The sequence below is a fragment of the Mus musculus genome, chromosome 11 (genome assembly GCF_000001635.26).
Source record: "Mus musculus strain C57BL/6J chromosome 11, GRCm38.p6 C57BL/6J".
In the NCBI taxonomy this organism is placed as follows: domain Eukaryota; kingdom Metazoa; phylum Chordata; class Mammalia; order Rodentia; family Muridae; genus Mus; species Mus musculus.
In genome coordinates this window covers 22,236,513-22,261,019 of record NC_000077.6, presented here as the reverse complement: position 1 = coordinate 22,261,019, position 24,507 = coordinate 22,236,513, and the positions used below count along the sequence as shown (strand labels likewise).

The window sequence follows — 24,507 nt, the reverse complement described above, 5'->3', positions numbered from 1 at the left end:
AATGTTTTCTTGGATTCGGTTTGCGAGAATTTTATTGAATATTTTTGCATCGATATTTATAAGGGAAATTGGTCTGAAGTTCTCTTTCTTTGTTGGATCTTTGTGTGGTTTAGGTATCAGATTAATTGTGGCCTCATAGACTGAATTGGGTAGAGTACCTGCTGTTTCTCTTTTATGAAATAGTTTGAAGAGAATTGGAATTAGGTCTTCTTTGAAGGTCTGATAGAACTCTGCACTAAACCCATCTGGTCCCGGGCTTTTTTTGGTTGGGAAACTATTAATGATTGCTTCTATTTCTTGAGGGGATATGGGGCTGTTTAGATCGTTAATCTGATCCTGATTTAACTTTGGAACCTGGTACCTGTCTAGAAAATTGTCCATTTCATCCTGGTTTCCAGTTTTTTTGAGTATAGCCTTTTGTAGTAGGATCTGATGATGCTTTGGATTTCCTCAGGTTCTGTTGTTATGTCTCCCTTTTCATTTCTAATTTTGTTAATTAGGATACTGTCCCTGTGCCCTCTAGTGAGTCTGGCTAAGGGTTTATCTATCTTGTTGATTTTCTCAAAGAACCAGTTCCTGGTTTGGTTGATTCTTTGAATAGTTCCTTTTGTTTCCACTTGGTTGATTTCAGCCCTGAGTTTGATTATTTCCTGCTGTCTACTCCTCTTGGGTGAATTTACTTCCTTTTATTCTAGAGCTTTTAGGTGTGCTGTCAAGCTACTAGTGTGTGCTCTCTCCCTTTTCTTTATGAGCTATGAGTTTTCCTCTAGGACTGCTTTCATTGTGTCCCATAAGTTTGGGTATGTTGTGGCTTCATTTTCATTAAACTCTAAAAAGTCTTTAATTTCTTTCTTTAGTTCTTCCTTGACCAAGGTATCATTGAGTAGAGTGTTGTTCATCTTCCACATCAGCGTTGGCTTTCTATTATTTATATTGTTACTTAAGATCAGCCTTAGTCTGTGGTGATCTAATAGGATGCATGGGATAATTTCAATATTTTTGTATCTGTTTAGGCCTGTTTTGTGACCAATTATATGGGCAATTTTGGAGCAGGTACCATGAGGTACTGAGAAGAAGGTATATCCTTTTGTGTTAAGGTAAAATGTTTTGTAGATATATGTTAAATCCATTTATTTCATAACTTCTGTTAGTTTCAATGTGTCTCTGTTTAGTTTCTGTTTCCAAGATCTGTCCATTGGTGAGAGTGGGGTATTGAATTCTCCCACTATTATTGTGTGAGGTGCAATGTGTGCTTTGAGCTTCACTATAGCTTCTTTAATGAATGTGGGTGCCCTTGCATGTGGAGCATAGATACTCAGAATTGAGAGTTCATCTTGGAAGATTTTACCTTTGATGAGTATGAAGTGCCCCTCCTTGTCTTTTTTGACAACTTTGGGTTGGAAGTTGATTTTATTCGATATTAGAATGGCTACTCTAGCTTGTTTCTATGGACTGTTTGCTTGGAAATCTTTTTTTCCAGCCTTTTACTGTAAGATAGTGTCTGTCTTTGTCTCTGAGGTGGGTTTCCTGTATGCAGCAAAATGTTGGGTCTATTACTATTACAGTCTATTACTCTATGTCTTTTTATTGGAGAATTGAGTCTATTGATATTAAGAGAGATTAAGGAAAAGTAATTGTTACTTCTTTTTATTTTTGTTATTAGAGTTGGAATTCTTTTCTTTCGGCTATCTTCTTTTAGATTTGTTGAAGGATTACTTTCTTGCTTTTTCTAGGGCATCATTTCCCTCCTTGTGTTGGAGTTTTCCCTTTATTATCCTTTGAAGGGCTGGATTCGTGGAAAGATATTGTATGAATTTGGTTTTGTCATGGAGTACTTTGGTTTCTCCATTTATGGTAATTGAGAGGTTTGCTGGGTATAGCAGCCTGGGCTGGCATTTGTGTTTTCTTAGTGTCTATATAACATCTTTCCAGGATCTTCTGGCTTTTATAGTCTCTGTTGAGAAGTCTGGTGTAATTCTGATAGGTCTGCCTTTATATGTTACTTGACCTTTCCCTTACTGCTTTTAATATTCTATCTTTATTTAGTGCATTTTTTGTTCTGATTATTATGTGTCAGGAGGAATTTCTTTTCTGATACTGTCTATTCGGAGTTTTGTTGGCTTCTTTTATGTTCATGGGCATCTCTTTCTTTAGGTTTGGGAAGTTTTCTTCTATAATTTTGTTGAAGATATTTGCTGTCCCTTTAAGTTGAAAATCTTCATTCTCATCTATTTCTATTATCCTTAGGTTTGGTCTTCTCATTGTGGCCTGGATTTCATGGATGTTTTGAGTTAGCATCTTTTTGCATTTTGCATTTTCTTTGATTATTGTGTCCATGTTTTCTATGGATTCTTCTGCACCTGAGATTCCCTCTTCCATCTCTTGTATTCTATTGTTGATGCTGGCATCTATGGTTCCTGATTTCTTTCCTAGGATTTTTATCTCCAGAGTTGTCTCTCTTTGTGTTTTCTTTATTGTTTCTACTTCCATTTTTAGATTCTGGATGGTTTTGTTCAATTCTTTCACCTGATTGGATGTGTTCTCCTGTATTTCTTTAAGGGAGTTATTTATTTCCTTCTTACAGTCCTTCACCATTGTCATGATAAGTGACTTTAGATCCATGTCTTGCTTTTCTGGTGTGATGGTATATCCAGGACTTGCTACGGTGGGAGAGTTTGGATCTGATGATGTCAAGTAACCTTGGTTTCTATTGCTTCTGTTCTTAAGCTTGCCTCCTGCCATCTGATTTTCTGAAGTGTTTGCTGCCCTCAATATATCTGATTGGAACCTGTCCTTCCTATAATCCCAGTTGATTCAGGATTCCTCAGAGTCCATCTTTCTCTGTAATCCTGTGATTCCTGGCTCCTGTGAACTTGAGATTCTGGGTTTGTCAGAGTTCTTGGCAGTCAAGCTTCCCCGGAGGCCCTGAGATCCTGATGTGACCAAACTCCTGTTATTTTGAGATCCTGGAATCTTAAGATCCTGGGCGTGTTAGGGCGCCTGGAAGTTGTGTCTTCTCTGAGGACTGTGGGGCTGTTTGGTATGTTCGAAACCAAGTTATACCAGTACCGATCAGAAGTAACTGGAGCCGCTGGTCAGGCAGTGCTCCCGTGTCCTTGCTCCTGCTGTCACAGGCCCTTCACACCGTGAGGCCTTCCACCGAGTTCATGCCCAAGGTGACCAGGAGCTGGCGACCGGAAGGGCCTATCTAGTTTTTCTAATATAAAGGTATTTATGACCCAAGAAGCACAATAATGAGTCATTGCTGTGTATGTATGAAATACAAATTTCCAAAAATACTCTTGCTTTCTCTATTGTTTTAAAGTACTGCCCACAGCAATTCCTTTAATTTAACGTTTTACGTACTCTCTGTTTCCTGTACCTGTTGGGAAGTCTTGCTTGCCACCAACACAAATATTAGTATTCTCATATGTTATCTGAATATATTTTTATGTTCTTCCTGTAGGGCTCTTATTTCACAAGTCAGCCCACAGGCCTAACTGGTGCAAGCAGAAGGTGAGCAGCAGTTTCAACCCAGATCTGCCTGTCTTTACATGACTGTTTTTTATCTTATCAATTCTCTGCTTTCTCTCAAGGAATGCTTTTTGAATATTCTTTCTCCCAAGGAAATCTCTTGAGAACCTTAAAGTCAGAATCCAGACAGACAGATTAAAGCATCAGTGACAGAGTAGAGGAGTAAATTGTATGATTGTTTTTGGAAGTGTGTAGTTAGATTGATACAGTATTGTTTGTACTTGCATCTGTTTCAGGGAATCAGGCACATAGCCCCAGAATACTGAGTTTTGTGTTAGTTACATGTGAGGTTCATGTAACCCCACCAGACCAGGAAATGAGCAGTAAGACATATGCTAAATGAAACGAAACATCCCATGTGGTTATTTGAGTAACAACAAAGTGGTATTGTTTGGGAGATGTGTGTTTCACACACACAGCAGTGACTCTTTGTGTTGATTCTCTCTAAGTGTTTTATGTTTCTGAGTGGTGTGCTTGTGACAGCTTGTCAAAAGTGACTTCTACTCACAGAGGGCAAACTCACTTCTTCTGTGGAAATGTGCTCCTGACCCTAAACACTGCTATAAGTTCTAGAGAAGAGGCCAGCTAGAGAGCATGTACTTCGTCAGTTCAATATTTTTAGTCACTCAGAGGTACTTTTAAAAACAAAATGATACAAAAGTGTAATTTAAAAAATGAATTTAAAAGCATATTTTTATTTGTGACAAAGATCTTTTATACTTTTCATATTAGGACTGCTGTACATTTGTACAGAGTGTATGTATACCTGTATGCTTGCTTATATAATATGATTTGTATCTGAACATATTTAATTCTATTAAATTATTATAGTTGCTAAATTGCTTATTAAGGAAGCATAAAGCAAGAATAATTAACTAGGTATACGTGAGACATAGACGGAGGCAGATGTACCTACTCAAGGATAAAAACTGTCACTGGAGAAATAGGGAAGTCAGAGTGCCCATGATAATTGTCCCCCATTGTCTCAGTGTTCTTAGAACCCCCACTGTGAAATATTCCGACATGGCTGAGGGCCCTTTCCACAGAAGACGCTTGCATAGTGAAGGGTCTGTGCACATTAGGTCCGTTATTCATCATTTCAAGTGGTTCCTGGACTCTATAAGAGGAATGTGTACTTTTCATGTTCTAAAGGTTTCTTATTTTTAAATAGCCTAGAGGCTTAAATAGAAATTTAAGTTCTTCATCCTTGCAAACATTGATTCCATATTAGTGAAAAAGATTAGGTTACATTTTGGTCTCAGTACTTTGAAACGTAAGCTCCCACAAGATAACAGCCGTTCTATTGTTAGAGTGGGTTGTGGAGGGATATGTGCTTTGGGGGAGTTTTCTGAAATGTTGATAGGTTACTGTAGTGCATATACCCAGAAATACAAATAGTCTAACTTAATAAAAATTTATCCTAAAAGTGATTTTTATTTTTAACTGTGTGTATATGTGTTCTGTGCACATGAGTGTGGCTACCCGTGTTGACTTGAGGCTTTGAATCCCACTAGAGATGGAGTAACAGTGTGAGCCATCTGACATGGTGCTAGGAATTGGACTAGGGTCCTCTGGAGCCATCTCTACATCTGGAAATTTTCTATTAGCTTCTCAGAGTAGAGAGGTCAGCTGGCCTTCTGTGTGACTATTGAGGGTCCCATACACCACTGCTCTCTGTTAAAGGGTGCTAGAGTCAAGTAGGCTCTAGTTCAAACATTTCCTGTTCACTGGGCTCCACAAGCCACTCCTTTACTTGTAAAGCCATCTCAGTGCCAGCTCTGTAAGGTACTGGAGGTGAGGCTGTGTGGGTGCTTAAGGTGTCCTTGGAACCTCACAGGGTCAGTACTGTGTGCTAGGCAGAAGTCAGGGACCTGCTACCATTTCTGTTACATCATTAGTATTTGTTAGCTAACTCTAGAGTGTGAGTGACTACCCTGCCTGCAGCTCTCACTTCTCTTACATCAGCAACTGGTTAGTGACATGTAATGTTATGAGTCACCGAAGCACTGCATTTAGGACTAGCTTTAGTTTTTGTCTAGCCCCTTTACATTTGATAACAACTGAGAAATATTTCTAAGGTCTTTGGTGCCAGATCTAGGAAAAGCAAGTGTGCTGCCCCAGTCTAGGCTGCCTTTCTCTGGATTTTACCATATGTGAAAGGAGAAAAGCAAATGCTCTGTCTCCCAGTCTTGAGTTCCTCTGGATTGTAGCATCTGGGAAGTGACTTCTTCTATCGAAGTGTGTCTCCTAGGCTCAAACAAATGTTTCCTTATATTTTTTTCCTCTTAGATACTAAACTTTGGCAAAGTGAGAGTTTTAATTGATATTGAGGAGAATATGAGATCTGAAGCACTTATGGTATTATTTGGCCCCACCCAGCCTCTCGGGACTACTGTAGGAAGGACCTAGGAGTAGAGTGGCTTCAGAAGGGAAGGATGCCAGGGGCCAAGTAGACAATGCTTAAACACTTTTCTTAGACCTTGGAAATACCGAGTTAACTGAAGATAGAATTGCTACTCTTTCCCCCATAGTCTGTTCACTTAGAAAACAAAATTCAGTCTGAAGACTCTTTAGACTCAATAAATTTTAAAAATCAAGTTCATTTTTCTCCTCTCTTAATTCTAAAGTTAAAAAATGTTGTAACTCATTGTACATATTTATGCCACTCCCAGTATCAAATAATATAAATGATATAAATCTAATTTAAATATAATATAAATAAATAGTTGAAGGTACAGAAAAGCATATTTCTTTTTTCTGCCTTGTCTAAGAAATTTTAATATAAAAGTGTTTTTAGCCAGGCGTGGTGGCACACGCCTTTAATCCCAGCACTCAAGAGGCAGAGGCAGGTGGATTTCTGAGTTCGAGACCAGCCTAGTCTACAAAATGAGTTCCAGGACAGCCAGAGCTATACAGAGAAACCCTGTCTCAAAACAAACAAACAAACAAAACAAAACAAAACAAAACAAAAGTATTTTATTAGCTAGTTCTCTTCCTCTTTTCAACTAGTTCTATTTCTGTTTTTATGACTCTGTGTGTGTCTGTGTGTGTGTGTTATGAGTTTCCTTAGATTTATTTTCAGGAGCATAGATGAGAGTTTGCTCGTAGGAATATGGGTTCCTTAGAGTGTCTGTACCATTGAAGGAAGAATTCTCTCTCTCTCTCTCTCTCTCTCTCTCTCTCTATATATATATATATATATATATCCCTCCAAATTGCACATACAGCAATAGTGAGCCCTGTGGCCCCCGCCTCTTCCTTGGCAGACCCAATCTTGTGGAGATGATCACAGCTGCTGTACGGTTCAGAGTAGCACAGCCATGGCATGTTCTGACCTCAGCGTCCTGAACCACTTTCCCCCTTTCTTCTGACCTGTTCCCTGAGCCTAGGAGGCTGTAATAAAAATGTCTTGTTTCTGGCTGGGTATTGAGCATTCATTTGTTCTCAGTGCTTTGACCAATACTGTGTATTCACTGTAAAAAAAAATAGAACAGTTTATTTCCTATTGATTATCAATATTTGGTACCTCACTGAGAGAAATTTGCTCTTGGGGGTCTCCCTTAGTATATAGCACAGAAAAAACCTAAAAATCTGCTTTAACACAGATCCTAAGCATTGTCACATGCTTATGAGTGACCTTGGAAGGTACTTTTAATTGCTGTGTAATTATCTAAGCAGAGGTCCTGTAATTAGTCACTCATTTGTCATGGGACTTTACGTTAAAAGTATTATAAATTGTACTTTTTACAAATTCTGAATCAAAGAGTCTGCACTGTTGAGTAGGTTCTCTTCCTCCTCCTCCTCCTTGTTTTTTTTAAGTGTGTCCTTCCTGAGATATTTAGGGGCATACACTTTTCTGTGGAAGACCCCTTTTCTTTGTGTGCCCCCAACGCTGGGCCTCCACTGGGCAGTTGGCTTTAGTTACCTCACACTGGCTTGTAAACTCAGCTGGTGCTCAGCTTGTCTTTTCTCACCTCTGAATCTCTTGCTCTACCCAATACTAGGAACATAGTAGACATCCAGTAAAATAGTTGTTAAATGCTTTTAAAGTTTTTAGAACAGTGGTTCTCAACCTGTGGGTCTCGACTTCTTTGGCAAACCTCTATCTCCAAATATATATCTATATTACAAGTCATAACAGTAGCAAAATTACAGTTATGAAGTAGCAATGAAAGTAATGTTATGGTTGGGATTGCCACAGTGTGAAAAACTGTATTAAAGGGTCAGGGCATTAAGAAGGTGGAGAACTACTGCTCTAGAACGTTGTATGGCTGGTTTCCATGCATTAGAAATGACTTTCTTTCCACTTACCTTTCCACCCAGCAGTGGGAAAGAGGGCAGAAGTGCAGTTGCAGGCTTAAGAAGTTAGAGCTACCTGATCTGTAGTCTGGACTTTACCACCCCTCTCTTCCTTTTCCTATACTGTTCTGCATTTCTCCCTGAACCTCCCCCTTCTCTCTGGAATCCAGGGTCAGAACCACGGGCTATGTGAAGAGTGCTTGCTCTCTTCACATTCAAGTTGTTAATTTCTGTGGTTCCTGAGAGTAAAGGAGAGGTGGTACTTATTCTCTTGTTTTTATGTTTTGACATAGGTACTACTCTGTAACCCAGGCTGGATTAGAACTTCCTGTCTATTCTAGCCTCACAGGCTGATTTGCTCCAACAAACCCATCAGAAGGCTTCAGGTTACCAGGGAAACCCCTTAGACTGCTTTAGTTGGAAGTATGACTGCATACATCTTATGTGTATGTCTCAAAAGGTCCATATTTAAATGCCCATAAGGTGTTTCTCCCCTCCCCTTCTTTGTGTACCCTGTTACTATATGGCTAAAGGTTGGTGGTTGAAGTCTCCCTGAAACCAGAGCTCTACCAGGTTTTCTTGACTTCCTTGATAGAAAGTTCTATAATTATAGGCCAGGCCCTCTGATAGCTGTGGAAAACTCTTAACAACACTGTGTCCCTTTTCTCTTGTGAGTTCACTAATAAATATTTAATGGTTCTTTTTTAGCACAGTATAAATACTTAAAATATTAATTGCAGTCAGGCAGTTGTGTTGTTATTGGTACACTTTTTTTTAAATTGAGAATCACTTATGTTTGAACATTTCTCTTGATAATGTAAAACTAGACTCATCTCTACTAGACATGTTTTTAGTATGTGTCTGTTACATGGTGCTAGGGATCTAACATAGGGCCTTGCACATACATATTAGGTAAGCACTCTCCCACTAACTTATATCCACATCCCTTAGTGAAGACATCTACATTGTTTACGGGATTGGAATCGGAAAAAATGTTTAACTATCTCTGGAGGAGGCATTTTCAAATATGTCACTTCTGTTCTGTTTACATCCTTGGAACAGGGCATACAGGCTAGAAGACTGCCCTTCCTGCTTTTCCAGGTTAAAAAATCTTCACTTCGCTGAAGCATTAAAATGTGTAGGGGGTGGTGATTGTCAGAGTCCAGCTAGGAAAAAGAAAGTGCAATCAAACAGCAGTGCAGGGCATCATGACTGGTGGGGAGACCCTCTTGTCACAGTCGATGGTGGTTTAAGCCATGAACTGTGGTGATTGTGTACCATGGTCCTTGTTATCCGGTGGGTCTTTGCTGTCACTATTGGAATCACCTGTGGAATTTAAAAAATGCTGTACACTAGACCCATGAAATCAGGTTCTCCAAGGCTGAAAGGTAAGCATAAGTATTTTTTAAAAGATTTTCCTGGAGGTTTTAATGTGTAGCCAAGGTAAACATCCTTGGGAAATTCACATAAGCTTCAGAGAAGGCACATTATATTGCTGCTGGTTTTGGTTGGTCTCACCCATTATAATTAACCATTTGGATATTATTGGATGCAACTTGGGTTCATTCTTTTCAGTAATGAATGTTCATTGGGCCTTATCCTTGTACTAGATTACAACATTAGTTGCTAGTGACAAATATAAAGTTAATCAGCTAGTGTGGTCTGGTAGGGGAGATAGAAATAATGATATTATATCACATACAAAGTATGTAAATAGAGGCATGGCTTGGGTATTTACTGGCAACATTGTAGGGACATTAACTCTGTCTGAAGTTTGGTGTGTATGTGTGTGTGTGCTGACATTGTGTGTGAGAGTGAAGGTGCTAAGGTAAAATAAGAAATGGTTAAAAATCCACAAAGAAGGCCACAAAATAAGAGTGTATCAGGTAGAAAATGGGAGATAGAGGCAGGGCTTCCCCCATGACATCTGAAGATATTAAGAAGGTGTGGCTGGAGAGAAGATGCTTATGAGGTGTACATAGTTATGCTAAGAAACTAAATTAGACTTCAATGGCAGGCTGCTTTATCAATTGAAAACTGATTATTATTTTGCATGACGAGAGGCCAAAGGGACAGTTATGTATATAGGGTCTCAGTGTGCCAACTGCAGCTGCTCAGGGGAGATGGAGCAGAGGACAGGGGGAGGAGGGGAAGAGGAGGGAGAGAAGGGGAAAGAGGAAGGGAGGGAGGAGGGAGGGAGGGAAGGGAAAAGGGAAGGGAAGGGAAGGGAAGGGAAGGGAAGGGAAGGGAAGGGAAGGGAAGGGAAGGGAAGGGAAGGGAAGGGAAGGGAAGGGACGGGGGAAGGAGGATAGGAGGGGAGAGAGGAACTATAAAAGTTTAAACTTTTATTTACCTGATGTAATTATCTCAGAGGCTCACTGCCTTTGTCTGCTCAGCTAGGCCTAGTCCTGGAAGCTTCTAGCCTTCATAAAATCTAATGTAGTCTGGAATGTTTTCAGCCTCTGAGACTTGCTGCTAAATAAGCTTATTCTTTCTAGCTCTTTCTGATTTCTGGATGGCTGGTTCAGCTCAGCTGTTCTTCTCCAAGCTGACAGAATCAATCTGGCTTCTCTCTCAGCCTCTAACTTTTTGTTCTGCTTGGTCTCAAACTAACTCTGGCAATCTGTTCTAATCTTTTGGCTCTTTCTTATTCTCTGACTCCTTCTGTCCTTATCTGTGTCTAGCTTGTTCTCTCTCTGCAACTTGTCTCTGTCCAACTGCCCCTTTCTTTGTGCTGCTCTCTCTGAAGTAGCTTCTTTCCTCTCTCTTCTCCTGAGAGAAAGATCCTATTCTGTCAAATCTTTCTCTGATTCATCACTTTGTCTGTCACTCAATTAGACATCACTTTCAAACAGCGGTGCTTCCTTCTACAAACTAACTTTACCTTCATTGTCTGGGATTAAAGGTGTGTCTAAGGACATTTCTGTTTTCAAGCCAGAGGGATTAAAGGTGTGTGGTAAAGGCATTTCTGTACTCTAGCCAGAGTGATTCAAGGTGCTAAGGCTGAGCCACACTACAACTAAAAACAGGTTTTTTCATTAAATAGCATAATCTCAGGGTTCACAATGGGATCACATATCTTGCAGCAGGAGACAGAGGAAGGGAGAGTGGAGGGAGAGGAGGGCGTTTTGCTTTGTTTTCAATGTCAGGTTATTGTTGTCTGTTGGTGCTGGGACTCAGATTAATGATCTTTGATAGAAATTGTCATCCCCATTACCTGGTCACTGTTCCCAGTGTCTCACTCTGGGAACATTTCATAATTGAACTACCATCAGACTCATCATATATTTGAATAAGTCTTTATGCAAACAATTCATCATTTCACCTTTGTGTGTGTGCGCGTGTGTGTGTGTGTATTACGTTCAGGTTCTGTCCTACAGAAAAAACACCCACTAGCATTTATCTTATTTTGCTTCTTCAGATCTTTCCTCTTTACATTATAAATACATTATCTTTGTGTATGTGTAAACATTTACACATTATTACGTGTGTGTGTGTGTGTGTGTGTGTGTGTATTTCTGTGTGGGTTTGGATACTGAGCACAGGTAGTCAGGCTTGGCAGCAGCTGTCCTCTCCTGCTGGTCCTAGATGGATCTTCAGTGATGGTTTGGCTGGGCATAAGCTCTAGGGGAGCAGCTGCCTTCCTCCTGCACTTGCAGATCTGAACTTCATTGTCTCTGGGATTGTTGTTGCTAATGAGACGTTTAATTACTTCTGCCATTTTAATGACTTGTTTGTCAGTGACTTTGTTTTCTCTCTTTATTCTATGATCTTTCTATATTTCTGCCCCTCTGCAGTTTAGTTGTAATGTATGTAGTTGCAGGTTTATTTGTGCTTTGAGGCATAAGTACATAATTTTCATTTCTAGTAATGAGAATTTACCAGGTCTTCACACATGCTAGACAAATGCTCTAGTCTCTTTTCACTTTTCCTTTTGAGCTGGAGTTTCGCTGGTCAGGGCTGGGTTGATCTTCTGATCCTGTATCGCAGTCACGGGAGCACCTAGCATTGTAGGCTTGTGTCACCAAGCCTGGTGTGGGAAGCATTTTTAACTATGTTTTTTAAAAAAATGAAACTGTAAGTAAGATAGCTGATAATCATATTCTACTTGTTTTCCAGGAACTTGAAGGGAAACCTTGTTTAAGTAGCTAAAGATGTCTTATTTTATTTGACTTTCCATTAGTAGACAATAAGGAAGAGGGTTCTGTGGTCTCGGAGGGTCTCAGTTACAGGCTGGGCTCTGTCAAGAGTTTTGCTCAGTTATTTATCTTTGGCAGTTTTTTGTTTTTTTGTTTTTTGTTTTTTGTTGTTTTGTTTTTTGGTTTTTTGTTTTTTTAAATAAGATTGTAAGATACAGGTAGTATTTTGTACTGTGCAGATTTTTTAGCACAGAATTGCTTTGTGAGGGTAATTAGGTGGTTATGAAAACATTTGAACTATCCACTGTACGCATTGTTTAGAAGATGCAAAGTTGTGTCACCCATGATGCCTGTAGAATGTTTCTTTCTCGAAGTTGAAAGGGATAATGTGTGAGAAGTGAGGCACTGTAGGAGGGCTCAGATATGGGCTAACTATTGCATTTCATTTGGTTAGCCTCTCGAATTGATTTGGTATTACTTTTAAAGAAAAGTTTCTAGAGGAAATACTAGTTACTTCAATGAGATCATATCTGAATTTAGCATCTACTGTACTTAGGAATAGAACTGGAGCTTAACTGCTTTGTGGAATCTAAAGTAGTAAACACTTTTGTCCTTTTTTGTGTGTCTGCGTGAGGGGTGTACATGAGGGTCTTATGCACATGTGCTCGCTCACCTGCATGCTCGAGTGGGAAGCAGAGGCCAGTTTTTGGGGTCTTTATCTTAGTTTTTACACAGGCTTCTCATGGAACCTGCACTCATCATTTTGACTAGGCTGGCTGGTAGCTCCTGGAATCCTCCTGTCTCTGCCCTTACCTGGAGTTCCAGGACACACTGCCACATCCAGGTTTTAATCTCAGTGCTAGGGATGGAGATCGGGTTCCTGTGCTTGTGTGGAAAACTTTTCACTTGTGGAGTCACCCCAGGCCACTTTTGTCCTTTAAAGGTACTAGAACTAAACTTTAATAATCTTGTTTAAGATGAATTATACTTAATTTCTTTCTTTGTTTTTTAATTTGATAGGCAACCAGATAAACTGGTGGTTGTTTGGACAAGAAGAAGCCGAAGGAAGTCTTCCAAGGTTAGTCTCCTCTGAACAGTCACCACTTAAAAATTTGTCGAGGAAGAGCTCAGTGTTCTTAACGAGTGGCCAACTTTCTGAGTTCATGCTGGATTGCAGGGGAGGAGGAGTGGACTTTTTTGAAGATTTTGATTTGTTTTTCTTTGTACTGATAGTATCATACATGGAGACTAGAATAGAATTTTAAACATCTTGTTCTGTAGATAATTTTATTTTCGTAAGCATACAGCTGTATGCATATTTATTAGAGGTTAGTTTGTTTTCCTATAGATAGACTGCTATTAAGAAAAGTTTGTTAGATGATAATTGAAATTTTAAAAACTTACTAAAAGTACCCTTTCAAGGTGGTTTTGTTTGTTTTTGAGACAGGGCTCATTTTGTATTTTAGGCTGACTTAGAATTTGTGATCTTCCCTTTTGTGCCTCCGAAGGGCTGGGATTACAAGTGTGTGCCATTATATCTGGCCTCCAGTTTTATTTTTATTAAGCTAAAACTTAAGGGTGCAAAATTCATCAAACCTTAGTTATTCAAGACACCATGACCATGGCAACTCTATGAAAGAAAGCATTTAAATTGGGGCTTGCTTGTAGTTTCAGAAGTTTAGTCCATTATCATCATGGCTGGGAGCCTGCTGGCAAGGACATAGTGCTGGAGGAAGAGAGGAGAGACACTGAGCTGGGCTTGGCCCTTTGAAACCTCAGAGCACCCCTGCCCTGCATTGATGCACTTCTTCCAACAAGGCCAGGCTTCCCAGTCCCACCCTGAGCTGCTCCCTGGTGACTAAGCACTCAGATATGTAAGCCTATAGGCCATTCTTATTCAAGCCACCACAGTTTACATACATAATAAATATGATGTATATATTCTGATACTTGCATAAATAGTACTCCTGTCAAAGTATAGATTGCTATCAGCATAACATTTTTGTGTCTTTTCCAGGCAATTTCCAGCCCTCAGAGGCCATCACTATTTTGATTTTTCTGTCAATAAAGACTAATTTACCTATTTTTGAATTTCATGCAAAAATATTACAGTAGTATATTTGTATAGCACTGTATATTTGTATAATAGTGTTCTATATAATTTTACATAGTAAAACTGTTTTATGTGTGGTCTTCTTTGCCTAGCATCATGTTTTTGCAATGTGTTCATGCTTTGTTTTCATTTGTAGTTTATTGCTTTATTGCTGAATAGTATTCCATTCTGTGAATATACTACAAGTTAGTTAATTACTCAGTCCCCTGAGTATATAGTCTTTTTTTTTTTTTTTTTTTTTTTTTACTTCTGTCAGTGTTAACTGCTAGAATCCTTGTTTAAGTAGGTAGAGAGTGATAGGGAAGATACCTGGCCGCAGCCTTTAGCCTCCTTACATGTATGCCCATACAACTTTGCATAGTATTGTTTCCCAACACACCCACTAGAGTATGTGTGCACACTCAACACACATACATATACATGCACACATACCAGAAATTGCCAAACACCCCTGCCAGCAATATAGGGGCCAGCAATATAGGAATTGAAGCTGATTCACATCATGAACAGTATTTTTTCAAGACACATATCTGTAGTTTGGGGGCATTATAATGTGAATACTGTCTTATTCACATGTGAGGAGGAGTTCTAAGAATGGACACAGTACTTCTCATTGCATCTACAGCTTTTGTGGAGTTGGCCAGAATAAAGTTGTCCTTTAAGTGTAATAGAGGGATGTGACTATATCAGTAGTCTTTAGAGTGGACACTGTAAGCACTTTATTTCATTTGACACTTAGCTAGCAATTATTCTATAAGAGTTATGGAATACAATAAATATAATAAAATACTTTAGGTTGTAGGTCACTTCAGAATATACTCATCTTTGATAGTAAATAAACTTTGTTTATTTAATGGCATATGACAATTGAAAGAATTTTTATGAAAGATTCTTTCTTATATGGTACCAGATCCTGTTTGAGTCTAGGTAATAAAATATAAACTTGAGGCTACAGATTAATTTTCTTAGAAGGTAGTGTATTCTAGAAGAAATTACTTTTTATTCTATTTATTTCTTAGTTTTAATGTTCTTTGAGATCTTCCTTTATACAGTCAGCTCTCTGTATTTAGGAGTTACCCAGTCTGGTCTTTGTGAAACCTGTCTCAAAGGAAAAAAAAAAAAAAGGAAAAAAAAAAAAGCACCAGTCTTGAACATATCTAAAACTTTCCTCATTATTCCCTAAACAGTATAGTAGAATAAGAAGTACTTACACAGCCCCCATGTTATAGTATGTGGGTATTTTAAATGTCTAGAGATGATTTAAAATGCAGGGGAACAAGTGCACAGGTCATATAGAAACAGTACACCATTTATACAAATCTTAAGCATCTGTGGGTTTTGTGTACAAGGACAATCCTGGAATCCTGACCCTCAGAGGTTACTGTACTTTAGAATTTATGTTTTTTTTTTCTTGGAACATTGGAGGTGGATAACAGTTTATGAGAACTGATATGTTAAGCTTATAACAGCATATATATGTGTGTGTGTGTATAGATAGAGTGTACATTTATGGAAATGTTTTATAAATTATGTATAATAGCTAAATAAGGAAATTTAAAACTGACACTCAGATAAGTCATTATACTGACTGTTAAATTAGGTAGTACATAATAAGGCACATTTGCCTTTTTAATTTAAAGCTTAATTCCCAGTTAATTGCTCATTTTCTGTTGGTACATGCATATTTTATAGCTAACTATTTAGAGAGCTCATTGCAGATTCATTTGGTTAAAATAATTAGTATGGGCAATTAACACAATACTACGCTTTCCTACTTTCTCGAGTAATGACAGTTATAACACAGACTTTGTCAAGCTATAATTGATTTGTAAATATATAGACATAAATAACTTTTCAGTATATATGATAGTTGCAGCTGGGCAGTTGTGATAAAACAGAAAAAATATGGCATATTAATTTTTACTTGTCTAAATTCCTGTTTTCTAACTAGAAATTGAAGTTCACAGAGAGGTTTAAGAATCCCAAAGAAACCAGAGCTTTAAAATCCTTACCAGATTTTTGCTGTTCCTATCACCTCCCATAGCTTTGTGTGGTGACTGAGCCTTTCAGATGTGTGCCCTCACAACCTGCCTGTGGAGAGTTTACTTAAATGGAGGTTGTGTTAGCAACAGTAAAATTGTTTAATAGATGGCATATTAAACATATGGGTATATGCACTTCTAAAATTTGTAAAATACCAGTTTAATGGAGTATAATATGGAACTTTTAGTGAACCTTTTTGCTCTGAATGTTTGTATATGTTTGATTTAAAATACCTGTGAGCAATTGTTCTGCACAGTGAATGTGTTCACAATGCATGTGGAGGCCTGAGGTCACATAGGACATTTTCCAGGATTATACTTCATTTTGTTTATTGAGGTAGGATCTCTTGCTGATTGAGTTAGTCTAGGCCTGCTCCAGGGTTCTCTTCCCAAGTTCCTAGATTCCAGGCAGGTGCCACATCCTTTGGGCATTTACCTAGGTGCTGGCTTGCTGAATTCTCAGGTCTACACTCTTGCATGGCATGCATGTTACCTATCTCCCTACCCCCTCAGTGAAACATTTTAATTCTGTAGAATAAGTACCAGTCTTTTAGGTGAGCATGACTTGAAACAATTAGAAAAAAATCAGTGCATTTTGTCGAGTTATAGTATTTGTTCAAATTTCATTTCTGTTACTGTCATAAAATATTCTGAAAGGTTTTAGTTTATAGTTCCAAGTTAGAGTCCAGCACTGAGGGGGGGGGGGTGATCCAGGCAGAAGTGCATGCGGCTCGCCACATCAAACCCAGAGTTGAGAACAGAGAGAAATGAATGAATGCACTCTGCCTACTTGCTTGCTAGCTGCTTTCTAAGCATTCTTCACTGTTACACAATTCAGGGCCATGCTTAGGGAGCGTGCTGCCCACAGGGTCAAATCCTCCACAGACATGCTCTCAGGGAAACCTCAGCTGCATAAGTCCTTGAGACGAGTCCCAGGTGATCCAAGTTGTATCAAGTTCACGTTCAATACTACCATCACACTGTCCTAAATTAAGTAGGACTTTTTCCCCAGGCTTGCCTTTGAAAGGTACCAAAAGATTCCAAGTTAGAGTCCAGCACTGAGGGGGGGGGGGGAATCCAGGCAGAAGTAAGTAAGAAAGAAAAACTGTATACAGAGATGAGTAATGAATCCTAATTCCTTAGCTATACTAGGATGTTGGCAAATGATCAAGTAAATGATCAAGTCATCAGCTATAGGGTAAAGCCTTTGCTAGCTATGCTAAGGCAGTGAATACTTCTACTTGTGTCTCTTATGCAGCTACTTTCTAGGGAAATCCTTTATTATTCTCCTGCAAGAAAACTAACCAAGCTTCTTAGAGCACTGATATTTACCAAGGATGTGGTGTCCTCCCTCTCCCTCTCCCTCTCCCTCTCCCTCTCCCTCTCCCTCTCCCTCTCCCTCTCCCTCTCCCTCTCCCTCTCCCTCTCCCTCTCCCTCTCCCTCTCCCTCTCCCTCTCCCTCTCCCTCTCCCTCTCTTTATCTTAGTTTCCTTGGCTTAGTATAATTTTATCTATCTACCTGTGTGTCTGTCTGTCTGTCTGTCTATCTATCTATACACCCACACACCCAATCACCATAGTTATTATTGGATACCTATATTTCTGTTTTTTTGTTTTGTTTTGTTTTGTGGTTTTTTTTTTTTTTTTTTTTTTTTTTTTTCTGAGACAGGGTTTCACTGTATAGCCTTGGCTGTCCTGGAACTCACTCTGTAGACCAGGCTGGCCTCGAACTCAGAAATCCACTTGCCTCTGCCTCCCAAATGCTGGGATTAAAGGCATGCATCACCATTGCCTAGCGGATATCTGTATTTCATTCTTTATCTAACTTTATAGTCTTGAATTAATACTTTGTGAGTTAGTAAGTTCCTAGAAAACCAATGTCTGATGTATGCTAGGTTATTGTGCTAGGTTATAGATCTATATCACTGCACCAGAGTTTGTTGTTGTGGGTGCTGGGTGTGTAACTCAGATCATTATACTTCTGTAGTAAGCACTTTACTGAGCTGTCTTCTCCAACCCAGTTTTTTAAAAAAGGTGTGTGTGTGTGTGTGTGTGTGTGTGTGTGTGTGTATGTGTGGATACTTGAAGAGGTCAGAGGATGTCTTTGTGTGTCCTTGTTAGGACTCTCTTCTTTGAAGCAGGGCCTGGGGTGTCACTAATTAGACTAGCTGGTCAGTGAGACCCACAGATCTTCCTGTCTCTACCTCCTCAGCCCTGGGACTACAACTGTGTACAGCCATACCTGCTAGTGTTAAAGGGTTCTGGAGAACAAATGCAGGTTCTGTGCTTTCAAGACAAGCCCTTCACGCCACCTTTCTGGTTTGAAGGCTCCGTGCTTCTAAGATAAGCCTTCTACCCCGAGTTCCTGGTTTACTACTTTAAATATCCTTGATTTCTTCTCCTTTAGAATTTCCTGGTCTGTGTTCACCTAGGATGATGTGAAGGAGCACTGATTGTTAGCCTCTTAGGTAGATTAACTGACATTCTTAGTGTCTTAACTTATTCTCAGGATTTCAGGGAGCCAGAGCTTTAACATTGATCCTTCCTTTGCTGGTACAAGAGTTGCTGGAAAGAAAGTGAGAGAGTGGTGGCTTCCTACATCTTGGGAATCACCATGCTTCTTCCTTTCATTTAAAGCCTTTCTTGTTGGTTGGTCAGCTTGTAATATTGTCTGATTCTAAACTGAGGAGTGAAAAAACTCATTCAGAAGATGATGCTTCTGAGGGAACCTGAGGAGCCCAGAGCTCCATCTCCTCACTCAGCCCTTTATCAGGTTCTACATTTTCTAACCTTTCCACTTTTTATCTCTGTTGTGTATAGGATGCTAAGTCTTTAGGGACTGAAGGTCTTCTTCTTATTGTGTGAATCAAGGATATGGTTGGTCATAATGTGGGCTAGATGTAACCTAGGTTTTACTGGGTATGGAATCTCCCACTGGTATTGGTTCAGGAAACCATTTTCTCTTAATTGATGTTTATCTTCATGTCTAACCTTTTTAAAAAATGTTTCTTTTCTTTAAGTTCTTATTGATTCTTTGTGAATTTCATATCATGCAATCCTACATATCTCCCTGCCCCCTCATCCCTGCCCTCTGCCCTGGCAACCTCTCCATCAAAAGAAAAAATAATCTTATAGAAACTGTAGTGTATATCCCTCAGTATACCCTTTTGTTCACGTTTCTTTGCTTGCAAATATTCATTGCAACGAGTCACTGGTGTGGTTTGGGGTCTCTGGCTTCTGCTATACTATCACTACTGGATCTCCACTAGGTCTCCTCTTGTTGGCCTGTGTCAAAGAAATCCTGTGGCTTTAGATTTGTAGGAACAGCCTCTTCGTATGCTCCAGCACTTTATTGATGGAGTAGGTGTTGGGGTGGGCCAACTCAAAGTCCTGGATCTAGGCCTTGGTGGTATATGAGTTGTTCAGTCCACCAACTCTCCTGTACCCACAACATACAACAGCAAGGTGATTTTTCCAGCACTGCCCCTGCTGGCTCACTTGCACCCGTGCCACCAGGGTGCAGCCTGGTGAGGTGCAGGGTCTGCTCTCTAGAGTACTGTGGCAGGCAAGGGGCTGGGCCAGCCAGCTCACCCACTCCCATAACCTCAGAGCCTGCTCTCCCAACTGCCATATGTGGGGAGGAAGAGGGGAAGAGGAAGGGGAAGAAGGCATCTCTCTCTTGCCCACACCACCACATGGTAGACAAGTGGCAGGGCCAGCTCTTTTCTGCTCACATCCTCGGGGTCAGCTCATCTGCAAACAGAACAGCTCTCCTGTGCTTCCTGGGTGCCGGCACGGTGCCACTCTCCTGCTCTCACGCCTTTGGAGCCACCTCTCCTATGATGCCCAGGTGAGAGGTGGGGCTAGCTCTGCCCAGTCTTCCCTAGCTCTCCTCCGGGTTAGTATAGTGCTTTCCTAATTGTTCTTAGCTGTTTCTTCTTATGTTTGAAGCCTGCTTTAGACACATTGGCTAAATGAGTCAACTTATCACAGCTTCCTCTGCTTAAAACCTTCCGGTGGCCTCATGTCTCATGTAAAGTAAAAATAAGCGTCTTTTCAGAGACCTGAGCGACCTTCCTTGGCTGGGTCTCTGCGCTCTGTCTGGGGTCATTTCCTCTTCACTCTGCTCCTGTAACGTTACCTCGTCATACACGTGCACGCACACACTCCAGCAGAGTGGTTGTCCACCCTCAGAGCGCTCTTCCGTATATGTGTATCTGATTTATTCATCCTTCAGGCTCCTCTCATGTGTCAGTGCTTCCACAAAGCCCTCTCCAACTGCCCTGAAGAGACCTGCTCTCCTGAGCCGTGTATTCTTATCCTATTTATTTTCCCATGATGTGTATGCTTAACTTCAACATACTGCTTAGGTAATGGAGTAATTGTGCATCTCTCACTACTTACACCATAAATTGCACCAAGGCAGATAGATAAAACTGTGCAGATGGTACCAGCTGAGTGAACCAATGAGTGATGGAATAAACAAGTCTCCCTACTAGGAAGGATTCTTGTCCAGGAGCAATGAGTCTAGCATTCTTAGTCAATTCTTAGTTTGTGGAGTTAAACATAGAAAGCACTGTTTGTTAGCTTTTATTATCTTCTTCTGACACATCCACCAACAGTTATTTTTGCAGCACGTAAAGATGAAAACTTATTAGCCCTGTCCTGGCATGCCATCTCCCATCAGCTCAACTTTGGTCAATAATGCACAAGAGGAAGTGGTGATGATCTTTAAAATTTGTGTGGTGAAGTTCCCAAGGGAATTTTGGTAATCAAGGTTTATAACTAAAAGCATTTTGTTAATCAAGGTTTATAAGTCAAATACTCCCCAAATCATAAGATTTAGAAATATGACCTGGAGTAGCTACTGTTCTCTTTCACTATTTTCACCTAAATAAGAAACATTGCAGCTTAGAGGAAACGAACTCAAAATACAAAGTGTATGGTGAGACCTCCCCGCCTTCCTTCTCTCCCCCCTCCTCTCTGTCCACCTCTATCTTCCTCTTTCTGGAGTCCTTGGCACCCTGAGTTGCTGAGACCATGGACACATGGCTGTATCCTGCTAGCTTTTCCTTTTTAAGAGTGTGTGTATGGGTATCCTGTCTGCATGTATGTCATATACCATGTGAGTCCTGGTGCCCATGGAGGTCAGAGGAAGGCATTGGATCTGGAACTGGAGTTACAGATGGTTGTGAGCCACCATGTGCGTATTGGGATTTGAACCCAGGTTCTCTGGAAAAGCAGCCTGTGCTCTTAACTGCTGAGCCATCTCTTCAGACTGGAAATTTTCTTTTTAAGGAATAAATGTGCCTTAAACTTTTCAGTCACAAAAATAATTTTTAAAAAATTGCTCCTACCTAAAGTTTTTCATAACCAGAAATAGCAGGCCTTAGGAACATAAGATATCTTATTTTAGTGTCATTTCTCGTGGCACACCTGCATGTGTGTGGTGGGACATAGATGGTTTGCTTATAGATAAATGTATAGCTCTTACTTGTTTGAGCTTAATGCTTAAGTTCTTTTTTTTTTCCATCTTTGCTTTTATTTTGATCAGTAACTTTTGTTTCAGGGAGAGTATAGATCTTAGTTGATAGCTAAATAAGGTTGATGACTTTTGAATTCCATAACTGAAGCTTTCATTTTTATTTTGGTAGGCTCACAGCTGGCAACCTGGAATAAAAAATCCATATCGTGGTGTTGTTGTTTGGCCTGTTCCTGAAAACATTGAAATCACTGTGACGCTGTTTAAGGTAAGGTATTCTTTTTGTATAATCTAAGTTTATAGGGTATGGCTATATGTGCTCTTCTATACAGATTATAGTATGCTTTTGTGTCTCATCTGCTCACCCAATCACATCATTTGTGAGGAAGTAAGTAGCTTACACTCTGTAAAGGCATTACAGTACTTCAAGAACCAAAAGGTCCATGGACCTATCTTCTTATATCCCACTCGTAGGAAACTAGTGCTTTTCCTGGGAAAAGCTGGAGCTTGTAAGATGCTTTAGCCTTCTCCTCATTATTTTTGGCTTTGTTTGATAACAATTTACTTTAAAATCAGTATCCAGTAAATGTTGATGTTAATGTAACATACTAAGTATAGTTAAAATTGAAAGCTTGTTAATTGCTTCTTGGCCTTTTGATCAAGATCAAGTGCAGTTGTTAGAAAATCCATATATCCATTACACACATACACACACACACACACACACGTATATATGTGTATAATATATATACATATACATATACATATACATATACATATACATATACATATACATGTACATGTATATGTATATGTGTGTACATCTCTATTTGGCCTGAAGGTCAATGAAATCTGTCTAACTTTACCTGCCAGGTGCTGATACACAAACACACACACACAAACACACACACACACACACACACACACACACTACTCTTCATTGTGCTTGCAATATATATTATACACACATACCATTTTTATGACAACACTATCATCATCGTCTCCTTAATTTACATAGGGGATATAAGAGGCAGTAGCTGCTCACTCTTCTGTTTATCTTCTTCCCTAGGACTGTCAGAATTGCCCCATTGCCATTCTGTTATCTGTCCTCAGAGGCTGTTATGTAGCCCTTCTTTCCCATAATTCTCCTGCTGGAATGATAACCTCAGCTTGGTAGTTAAGAGCGATACTGCTGGAGTCTCTGCTTACATCATCAATTCATTTAATTCTCAAAGTGGCTCAAGGTTCTATCAATATTTCCATTTCACCGATAAGGGAGCTAAGCCAGTGGGGAGTGGAATGTCCCCAATGCCTTATGAGTCAACTATGTTCTGTCCTCTGTACCAGTGGCTCTTAACCTCGATTGTGACCCCTCTGGGGCTTGTATATCAGGTTGCTTCATATCAGATATTTATATTATTATAACAGCAAAATTACAGTTATGAAGTAATTTTATGAAATAATAAAATAATTTTATGTTTGTGAGGTCCTACAGCATGAAGAGCTGTATTAAAGGGTTGCAGCGTTAGGAAGGTTGAGAACCACTAGTCTGTTCTGTATTGAGTGCTCTGCAGTAATGGGTTACGAATATTTACTACAACAGCAAGATCACTGATACGCTTGAGGAAGACTTTAAACAATCTTGTCAAGTAAGTTTCTTGATTTAGTCTGCTCCTATTGGTAAGACAAATGAATAGACAAGGCTGTACAGTGTTTGGCACAGAACAAGGGGTTAGAATGGAGCTGGAGCTGGAATATGCTCATAGCTATTTCTTTGGGGAACTGATGAAATGATTCTGAGTTGAAAGTAGCTATTAAAACTTCTTGCATGGACGATTAGGAGTTAAGTGTGGTTTCGAGTTCTGATGTGGACACATGCCCCTCACTCAGCTTCCATGCCTCTGAGTGTTAAGATAAAGGGAAGATCCCCCCCCCCCCAGCTCCTCCTTTCCTAGTTTGTGGAGTCAGACATTTTATGGGGAGTCTCAAAACCGTCTCCAGTATTTAAACTAGTATTTTCATCTTTATCTTCCACATCATGCAGAATTTGGAAAGAGAAACAAAAAACAAAAAAAATAAAAGAACCAAAATGAAACAACTGTATTCTTTCATGGTAACTTTTGGATCTTGTTTTTAAACAGCACTTAAATATTCTAGCAAAGAGTTTCCCTTCTTTCAAATTTCACAGTTGACTTAATTTTGAAATTGTAAGTGGAAAGGGATGCTCTGGGCCCTTTGTTGTCAATGAGACAGTCATACACATACACTCACAAAGAAATGGGCTTTGAATTATTTACTTATCTTATAAAGATTTGTTTATTTTGTGTGTGTGGGTGTTTTGTCTGTATCTCTGTGTGTGCTCTACATGTGTGTGCTGCCTGAGGAAAGCATGATCCCCTGAGACTGGATGATCTGAGGTACCATGAGGGTGCTGAGATGGAAGGCATTCAGATCCTCTGGAAGAGCAGAACTCATTGCTCTTAACCGTTGAGAAGCCACTCCAGCCCCCTAAATCTCTTACAAATATAGTTCATGTATATGCGTGTTTGCCTGCTGTGTGTCTGTACTCTGTACATGCCTGGGGCTGAGGAGGCCAGAAGAGGCTTTGGATCCTGTGCACCTTAAGATATAGATGGTTGTGAGCTGTCTCATGGCTGCTGGGAATCGAAACTGGGTCCCTTGGAAGAGCAACCATTGTTCTTACCTGTGGAACCATAGGCATGTTATCAGTGTGTTTCCCTCTGTAATTGAACCAGCCATTGCTTATTTAGATCATGGGCTTATTTTTTGGAATTTCAATTAAATTGAAGATAGATACGGCTAATAAAAGATTTAAAAACATATTTCAGATTTTCAGAAGGTAAATGCCTTTTTATACCATTAGTACAGAGGTAAGAA

The 24,507-nt window shown here is 39.7% G+C and overlaps 1 protein-coding gene across 28 annotated transcripts in view; it reads left to right on the top strand.

Annotated features, from left to right (window-relative positions):
• Positions 1-24,507, top strand: part of Ehbp1 (EH domain binding protein 1) — a 281,259-nt gene that overhangs the window by 26,064 nt on the left and 230,688 nt on the right. For all 28 annotated transcript variants that reach the window (NM_153078.4, NM_001252515.1, XM_011243681.3 and 25 more), the window contains exons 3-4: positions 12,993-13,050; positions 21,782-21,877. In NM_153078.4, the coding sequence (NP_694718.4) occupies positions 12,993-13,050; positions 21,782-21,877 (154 nt within the window). The remainder of the gene's footprint in view (positions 1-12,992; positions 13,051-21,781; positions 21,878-24,507) is intronic.